The sequence below is a fragment of the Nothobranchius furzeri genome, chromosome 13 (assembly GCF_043380555.1).
Source record: "Nothobranchius furzeri strain GRZ-AD chromosome 13, NfurGRZ-RIMD1, whole genome shotgun sequence".
NCBI classification, from domain to species: domain Eukaryota; kingdom Metazoa; phylum Chordata; class Actinopteri; order Cyprinodontiformes; family Nothobranchiidae; genus Nothobranchius; species Nothobranchius furzeri.
Window position 1 is genome coordinate 56,258,265 of NC_091753.1, and position 9,361 is coordinate 56,267,625.

The 9,361-nt window shown below is 49.7% G+C and overlaps 1 protein-coding gene across 1 annotated transcript in view; it reads right to left on the reverse strand.

Annotated features, from left to right (window-relative positions):
* Nucleotides 1–8,093, reverse strand: part of ece2b (endothelin converting enzyme 2b) — a 21,758-nt gene extending 13,665 nt beyond the window's left edge. Inside the window, exons 1-8 of the mRNA XM_070543646.1 lie at nucleotides 7,855–8,093; nucleotides 2,411–2,497; nucleotides 1,890–2,025; nucleotides 1,581–1,796; nucleotides 1,382–1,506; nucleotides 269–415; nucleotides 136–201; nucleotides 1–58 (exon numbers count right to left, since the gene is read on the reverse strand). The exon at nucleotides 1–58 is cut by the window's left edge and continues 131 nt beyond it. Coding sequence (XP_070399747.1) covers nucleotides 1–58; nucleotides 136–201; nucleotides 269–415; nucleotides 1,382–1,506; nucleotides 1,581–1,796; nucleotides 1,890–2,025; nucleotides 2,411–2,497; nucleotides 7,855–7,887 — 868 coding nt within the window. The 5' untranslated portion in view covers nucleotides 7,888–8,093. The remainder of the gene's footprint in view (nucleotides 59–135; nucleotides 202–268; nucleotides 416–1,381; nucleotides 1,507–1,580; nucleotides 1,797–1,889; nucleotides 2,026–2,410; nucleotides 2,498–7,854) is intronic.
* Between the last annotated feature and the right edge of the window lie 1,268 nt (nucleotides 8,094–9,361).

A 9,361-nucleotide genomic window follows, 5' to 3' on the forward strand; every position in this document is an offset into this window, starting at 1 on the left:
TCTCACCCCCCAGAAGCATACCCAACTCCACCATGTAGTCCAGGTACGCCATCAGCACCTGCAGATCAGAGTCCAGACTTGAATAATTTCATCCACCCGGTCTCAAACGAACACACCTGGATGATGTAGTCTCACCTTCTCATTGGCCGTCTTGTTCAAGTAATAGTCCCTTGATGGCAGAAAGAGTCCTGATTGGTCCACCTGCAGAGGAGATATCAGATCATCTCAGGTGACTCAGATCCACCTGGGGCGGGGCTCTGTGGATTACCTGAATGATGTTACTATTGGAGTTCTTGGGATCAGCACCGACTACAACACTGAAGAACGGCTGAGCTCTGTACAGACCCGACACCATCTTCAGAACCTCCATGAGGTTGTCCTTGTCCCATGGACCTGTCATGTTCCAGCCACCAATCTGCAGATGAACCACAAGTTCAGAAAAGATCTTAAAACCCGAATCCAACATCACAGATTCCACAGGAACCAGCAGCTTCAGGATTAGCTGGGTTCTACAATCCTCCACAAGAGTCCAGACCAACCTGGACCAGGCCAGGCTAAAGAAAAGCCGTCCAGAACCAGAACCATGTGAAATAACAATGGGGCTCTACTAAGAACTCTGGCCCCACAAGGGGGTTCTGCTGGACCAGCAGGTGGACTCTGGTTTCCTTCTGACTTTTAAAGAAGTTATTTCTGAATGTCCATCAATTTTCGGACGCTTATCGGTCGTCGGGTCGCGGGGGCAGCAGCCTACGGCGAGAGGCCCAGACTTCCCTCTCCACAGCCACTTGGGCCGGCTCCTCCGGGGGAACCCCAAGGCGTTCCCTGGCCAGGTGAGAGACATCGTCCCTCCACCGTGTCCTGGGTCTACCTTTAGGTCTCCTCCTACTTGGACGTGTCTGGATATCTTCACCAGGGAGGCGTCCCAACCAGATGCCTGAGCCACCTCAACTGGCTCCTCTCCAGCAGCCGGTCTACTCCAAGCCCCTCCCGGATGACCGAGTTTCTCATCCTATCTCTAAGGGAGAGCCCAGCCACCCTGCGGAGGAAATGAATTTTGGCCGCTCTCACGCTCCATCGTTCCCTCACTCGTGAACAAGACCCCGAGATACCTAAACTCCTCCACTTGGGGCAGGACCTCGTCCCTGGCCTGGAGAAGGCATTCTACCCTTTTCTGACTCAAGACCATGGTCTCAGGTTCAGAGGGGCTGATCCTCATCCCAGCTGCCTCCCACTCGGCTGTGGACCTCTCCAGTGAGAGCCGGAGATCATGTTCTGATGAAGCCGACTGCATGTTTGGATCTTAGGAACACATTTCTTGAAGCCTTTCACACTGAAGGGACCGGGAGTGGTAGAAGTGTAGTTGCTACGGAGATGGCGTTACCTTGGTGATGAGGTCCACGAGAGGCTGGGCTCCCAGGTCTTCGATCCTTTGGGTGTTGAGGCAGGACAGGTAGTAGGACTGAGTCTTCCTCTCGGCTTCGCTGCTGCCGTTAAACGTTCCGTTCTCTGTGGAGAACGAGACCAGTAAGAACCGAAGAAGCGGTCCTCACCCTATCCTCCAGCTCCTCCCCCCTCCCTACCCAGCAGGTGTTTGAGCAGAGCCTGGTTCTGCTCCCAGATGCTGTTGAAGGTGGACCAGCGTGAGCGTCCATCTGGCAGCGGGTTCTTCCTCATCCAGCCCCCACAGGCGAACTGGTGGAAGTCCTGACATGGGTCTGCGCTGCGGTCCATCGCCTCCACGATCTGACTCGCCACAGTGACGCATGCCTCTGACAGGCACAGGCCACGCCCACTATCTGAAAAAAAAAACGTGTTGACAGGTTGGAGGTAAGACAAGAAATGAGGACGGTGGGACAAATCGAGGAACAGCGGAGCAGAAGCAGGGTTACCTGAGCTGAATCCGAGCCCCAGAGCCACCAGACAGGCGAGCAGCGCCAGCAGGGCGGCCAGCAGCATGACCGAGAGCAGAACTTCCAGCTGAGTCCGCCGGCCCAGGATGTCCACACCCCCCTTCCTGAAGCCCACCTGAGACACATAAAAGTGTCCAAATTGTCCAGACCAGACCTGAAGCGTCCTCCAGACCATCAGTGTTTCAGTGAAACTCGGATGAAGTTCAGTTCTGAATTTGTGATCATGTTTTTTTGGGTCTGAGAGATTCTGCTGGTTCTGAAAGTAAAACCTGCGGTCTTGTTTGTTCTCAGAACCACTCAGAACCTGCAGGCTGAGCTCCAGACCTCCTGCTTGTCCTCTCTGAACGGGGGCCACACTGAAACCCCCCCAGGGTCAGAACTCTGTCTGGACTGTAATCGTCTCAGATCAAGCTCTCTCCTGGTGTGTGTGTGTGTGTGTGTGCGTGTGTGCGTGCGTGCGTGCGTGTGTGTGTGTGTGTGTGTGTGTAGCATTCACTGACCTCCACTCTGTCAGGAGATGAGGCCGCCTCAGCTGGAGTATCCGAGCCCTCCTCCTCTTCCAGCGTTGCTCTCTTGTAGCTGGACATCTGCAGACAGACAGAACCCAGATCAGGCAGGTTCTGGTTCCACCTGGATGGAGCCAACGGAGCAGCAGCTTTCGGTCTGTGATGATCCGAGGTTGAATGTTTTACAGAATGTTTTGTGTGAAGTTGTTTGTGTAAACTAAAAGCAGCAGACTGAAAACTAGGTGAGGTGTGATGTCAGCATGAGGAAACATCAGCGCGGGGAGCTGAACTTCCTCTGATACCTGTTGTTGGCTCATGTGTGTGATGCTTTCCAGGACACACACACACACACACACACACACACACACCTGACCATCTGTAGTGTGTGTGTGTGTCCTGCGGGAAACTAAAGGTTTCCAACTGTTTCCTTCCACAGGACCTGAGCTGAAACCTGTCTGTCTCTCTCTCTTTCCCTCTCTCCATCGGTGTCTCTCGCCCTGCTCTGTCCTCTTTAATTGATGACGCACAGAGAGGGGGAGGTGGGAGGGTCAGGGATCGGGTTGCCAGGAAACGGGAGTGAGTGTTATGTCTCCCCATGGAGCTTGACAACATTGTGTGTGTGTGTGTGTGTGTGTGTGTGTGTGTGTGTGTGTGTATGTATGTGTGTGTGTGTGTGTGTGTGTGTGTGTGTGTGTGTGTGTAATTAGATAATGTGTGTGCATCATCTCCATTCAGCTCTCATTGAGTTGACTACAACTTATATAACATCTGTCTGTTTGCTCTTTTGTCCCCTCTCAGCCTCTGCTGCCTGACCCGAGACTCTGAGACCTGGAAGGTTTGGGCCGACTCAAAAGGTTCCTTACTGGGTGGAACAATCCGGATGTTTCTGAGCAGTGGCCATTAGACGAGCAGCTCAAACACCCTCCGTTTCTTCTTTTATCCCTTTAGGAAACCGTTTCAGTGTCTGTATCAACCAAAGCATATCAGGTTCTACTGATCTACTCTGTGGGGTACCACAAGGCTCCGTTTTTGGGCCACTCCTTTTTTTAAATTATATATACATGATCCTTGCGGAACAAATAATTAATCCATTTCAAAATATTTCGTACCAGTTAGATGCAGCACAGCTGAATGTCAGATGAGTCAGGTAAATGGCCTTTTGGTGTTTCACAACACAATCAGTCATCCACCCATTCGCAAACTGGTGATGATGACCTATGGGACGCACTGACAGAGGCGAGGCCTGCCATACACAAGCGCCACCGGTCCCTCCGACCACCACCAGCAGGCGATCCAGGTAAGAGTCTTGCCCAAGGACACAACAACAGCATTCTCTGGTGGGAGCCGGGATCGAACCGGCAACCTTCTGATTACTGTACAACCTGCTCTACCTCCTGAGCGACTGCTGTTCCAGGTATCGCTCAGGTGTCTCCAAGGTGTCTAAATGTCTCAGCTGTCTCTTCGGTGTATTTCCAGTGTCTCAAAGGAATCTCTTGGGTGTCTCTCATGTGTCTGATGTGTCTGAGCATCGCGGACCTCAGGCGTCTCTCAGCTGTCGCAGATAAATCAGATGTTTTTGGAAGTCCTTTTAAATGGTAAATGGCCTGTATTTGATACAGCGCCTTCTAGAGTCCTGGAACCCCCCAAGGCGCTTTACAACACAGCCAGTCATTCACCCATTCACACACTGGCGGGGATGAGCTACGATGTAGCCACAGCTGCCCTGGGGCGCACTGACAGAGGCGAGGCTGCCGAGCACTGGCGCCACCGGTCCCTCCGACCACCACCAGCAGGCAAGGTGGGTTAAGTGTCTTGCCCAAGGACACAACGACAGCGACAGACTGAGCGGGTCTCGAACCTGCAACCTTCGGATTGCGAGGCGAGCACTTAACTCCTGTGCCACCGTCGCCCCGCCGTCAAGTTTTATTAAAACTTGAGTGGAAACCATCAGAGTCATGGAGAAGCCAAAAGAAGCAACAGGCTCAACCGGGTCGTCCCAGACCAGTTAAACCAGACACCTGCTGAACACACCTGATCTTCCAGAGAAAACCACATTCAGACAGACGACACGCCCAGTTACCCAGAATGCACCGTTACTTCCCACAGGCTTCAGCAGCTGCTTCAGGTTTTAATCAGTCAGAGAGACCCTTTTCTTTTCTCACAGGTTCTGGTTGCATGGAGAAGCTTCAGAACCAGAACCAGCTGCTGTGCAACAATTCACAAAAGAAATAACTTTAGCCACAAAGTTTGTCTCAGAGTCAGACGGTTTGTTCTTCTGGTTCTGATCCAAACAGTTTTAGGCTCATAGAGCTTTACTGCAGGAAGTTTCATTTCCTGTTGGGAACAAAAGCTTTAATTAGCAGGAACCAGGGAATACCGCACCCCCCCCACACAACACATTAACCTCCTGACCCGACCCGATGGTAAATCAGAACTTATTACTGCCGCAGCGAAGGCTCAAACAGAACCAGTCTGCCACAAGGGTTTCCTCCTTATGAACATTGTTGCTTCAAGCTAAACTGCAGATTTTTGTTTTTGTTTTCAGAGCCTAGAAGATGCTGCAGGAGCAGCAGGAGAGGGAGGATGATGGGCTTTGAAGGAGGAGGAGGAGGAAAAAGTGGCAGGATGAGGAGGAAGGAGAGAAGGATGAAGGAGGAGCAAGACAAAGATGGAGGATGAGTAGCAGCAGGAGGAGGACGGAGGTGGGCATCGGTTGGTTTTAGGCTTGTTTTGCTGCTCAGATGGAAACTGGGCGTCTTAAGACAGGAAGTCACAGCTGCAGACAGGAAATGGTAAAGCCCATCCCACACACACACACACACACACACACACACACACACACACACACACACACACACACACACACACACACACACACACACACACACACACACACACACACACACACACACACACACACACACACGCAACCTTTTTGGATTTGAACCTGCAGGTTCTCAGAACCAGAGACCTGGTTCTGGTGGGACGGTCCGGTCTGTTTGTCCGGCTGTAAGAGTTTATTAAAGACGAAGAACGAGACTCAGAACCTGGATTTGAACCAGTCCACTTTGATTCCGTTTGGGTTCTTTAAAGGTTCTCCAGAAACGTTCTTAAAAACGTGCTTTTAAATTGTTTCATGTTTAAGTGTCTCTAATTTCCCTCTGGGATTAATAAAGTATTGATTGATTGATTGATTGATTGATTGATTGATTGATTGATTGATCTAAAGCTAATGAATTATGTTTGTCCGATTGTGTTTATTTAGTCATGTGTTCATTCTTGGCGTCTAAAAGAGCCTCTCTTGAAATGAGAATGTGAATGAATGAACCTGGGCCGTCTCTGATCAGGTCCAGATTACATCACCGACTGTTAAACTGTGGGATTATTTCACTAAAACAGAAAAACAGATTTTTTAAATCCTGATTTGCAAAATCTTTGAAGTTCAGAAGAAGCGGTCGTTTCAGAGATTTTTTCATCAGCAGATCAGAAACGCTTCAGGCCTTATAAGGACATCTTCCTGCTTCCTGTCGGTCCGTTTGTTCTGAAGGTTCGGATGGGTCCAACATCTGTTCTTCTGAGAGCCGAGGCTGATCATGGTTATAAGCGGAACATGCTGACCCGTTCGTGAGGGTGTTCTGGCCCCTGAGCTTGTCTCCTCAGGTTCTGGAACCAACCGTTAAACATGCTGAACTCAGAGGACTGAAACCCTTTCTTGTTACTTCCTGCGAACATTAAGAACTTCATGTCTAATTTCCTTTGAGGCGCTGACCCATTTGGGTTCTAATGAGACAGTAATCAGAACCTGGAGCAACCTGCAGATGAGTACTGGGTTTATGAGTGTTACAGTGTGTTGTCAGCGGCTGCTGGTTCTGTGGTCCCACCCAGTAGAAGAACTTATTCGAGTCAGAGCTGCTGATATGCTAGAAAAGTAAAGGACCTGTCGGGTTCTATCCATTAAAACCAGAAAAAAAAAGAACTTTAATAAAACATCTCAGGTCCAGATGGGATGTGCTGAATTCTGGAGAAAACCGAGCCGATCCAGACTCGCTCATCAGCAGCTCTGATTCAGAACATCACGCTGTTGGAGGTTCTTTACGTTATGTGACTGAAACCTGTTGCAGATCAACGACAGTCACAAAGAAAACACTGGTTCCGATTCTCCTGGTTCCGAGGATTTCAGACTGGACTCAACCTGAAAGTAATCTGAGTTATTTGTTAAATCATTACTTTTTCTTAAACTTGTTTAGTAGAACAGAAACAAACAAACAAGCAAACAAACAAACAAACAAACAAACTCTTTTCATGTGTTGTTCCACAGATGTGGAATGACCTACCGAGCACTTCTAGAACCGGGCTTCCTTGTCGATTTTCAGGAGACTCCTGAAGACCCAGCTCTTCAGAGACTAGGACCCTCCCAGCACCCGCCCCCCTCTCTACTGCACACCCCACCTACGGTTGACTGAATAGTGTTTGTTGTTAGCCTCACGGGCAACCTGCTGGCTTCGTTATCACCTGTAAGTCGCTTTGGACGAAAGCATCTGCTAAATACATAAACATAAACATAAACAAACAAACAAACTGGCTGGCTGTCTGACTCATTCTCTGCCAGGTGTGTCCTGCTGGATCTTCACTTCCCCCTCACAGACCATCCGGAGTGCTGATGATCCAAAAGGACTCAAATGGAACTTGAATCTTTGTGGTGCGTTTAAGGTCACCTGGTAAAATCTAAACTGAGACTTTACCGCTCTGTGCTCCGCTTCACCGGAACATCTCGTAAGCTTTAGGGAACAACCAGGTGACGTTTATGAGGTGGATTTATTTATCTGATATAGAGTGAGACTCGTGATGATGATGATGATGGGGGTTAATTATTGCACCATCTGAAACCAGAACCAGAGGCTTGGATTTGGGTTTGTGGTGGTGCACCACATGGCTCAGTACCAGGACACTTCTGGATCTGAACTCTGCAGATAAACTACAGGTTGTTTTATGTCCTCTTTCTACCACCAACATAATCCCATCAGAACCGGATCCGGCCCTTTGTTCCTGTCTAATTCTGTGATGTGGTACCAAGAGCTGGACCTGGTGTTCTGACAGATGTGGGTCAGAATCTCCAGCAACAGGCTTCCAAAGGTCAAACAGCTGCAGGGTTTTGTTCCACACATTAGACCTGATCAGCCTGTTTGATCAATGACATCAGCAGCAGTCAGCTGATTTCAAACCGGAAGCTGCTGCGCAAACCTCCGTGGATCAATCACAGTCACTGACAGCTGATCAGCATCAGCGATGCACGTGAGACCACAGCAGCGCGTGGGCTTCAGTGGTCGCGCGGCCGTAGGTGCCAGCAACGGTGCAGCGTGTGTGTGTGTGTGTGTGTGTGTGTGTGTGTGTGTGTGTGTGTGTGTGTGTGTGAGAAATAGATAGAAAGGGAGACTCACGGTGTTCCGGAGGTCCTGCAGCGCTACGCTCATCCTGGAGTCCCGAACCCGAACAGAGAGCGCTACGGACGGCCGTTCCTCCGGTCCATCCTCTCCGTCCTTCGTGGTCCGGTATGTCCGCCTGTCAGTGTCGGTCCGTGTGTTCGGTTCGACTCTGGGAGAGTGCGCAGCAGCGGCAGGATCAGGACGTTTTTCCTAGGCTTCCCTACGTCTGTCCTCAGACCCCGCCCATCCAACCAGCCGTTTCCTCTCACAAACAAACACACCCCGAGAACACTGACTGACGTCATCCACACTAACCTAAACTCCAGCTGTCCTATCCATCCATCTATCCATCTATCCATCTATCTACAGTGGGGCAAAAAAGTATTTAGTCAGCCACCGATTGTGCAAGTTCTCCCACTTAAAATGATGACAGAGGTCAGTAATTTACATCATAGGTGCACTTCAACTGTGAGAGACAGAATGTGAAAAAAATCCATGAATTCACATGGCAGGACTTTTAAAGAATTTATTTGTAAATCAGGGTGGAAAATAAGTATTTGGTCAATAACAAAAATTCAACTCAATACTTTGTAACATAACCTTTGTTGGCAATAACAGAGGTCAAACGATTACTATAGGTCTTTACCAGCTTTGCACACACAGTAGCTGGTATTTTGGCCCATTCCTCCATGCAGATCTTCTCGAGAGCAGTGATGTTTTGGGGCTGTCGCCGAGCAACACGGACTTTCGAATCCTTCCACAGATTTTCTATGGGGTTGAGGTCTGGAGACTGGCTAGGCCACTCCAGGACTTTCAAATGCTTCTTACGGAGCCACTCCTTTGTTGCCCGGGCGGTGTGTTTGGGATCATTGTCGTGTTGGAAGACCCAGCCACGTTTCATCTTCAAAGGTCTCACTGATGGAAGGAGGTTTGGGCTCAGAATCTCACGATACATGGCCCCATTCATTCTGTCCTTAACACGGACCAGTCGTCCTGTCCCCTTAGCAGAAAAACAGCCCCAAAGCATGATGTTCCCACCCCCATGCTTCACAGTAGGTATGGTGTTCTTGGGATGCAACTCAGTATTCTTCTTCCTCCAAACACGACGAGTTGAGTTTATACCAAAAAGTTCTACTTTGGTTTCATCTGACCACATGACATTCTCCCAATCCTCTGCTGTATCATCCATGTGCTCTCTGGCAAACTTCAGACGGGCCTGGACATGCACTGGCTTCAGCAGCGGAACACGTCTGGCGCTGCAGGATTGGATTCCCTGCCGTTGTAGTGTGTTACTGATGGTGACCTTTGTTACTGTGGTCCCAGCTCTCTGCAGGTCATTCACCAGGTCCCTCCGTGTGGTTCTGGGATCCTTGCTCACCGTTCTCATGATCATTTTTACCCCACGGGATGAGATCTTGCGTGGAGCCCCAGATCAAGGGAGATTATCAGTGGTCTTGTATGTCTTCCATTTTCTGATAATTGTTCCCACAGTTGATTTTTTCACACCAAGCTGCTTGCCTAT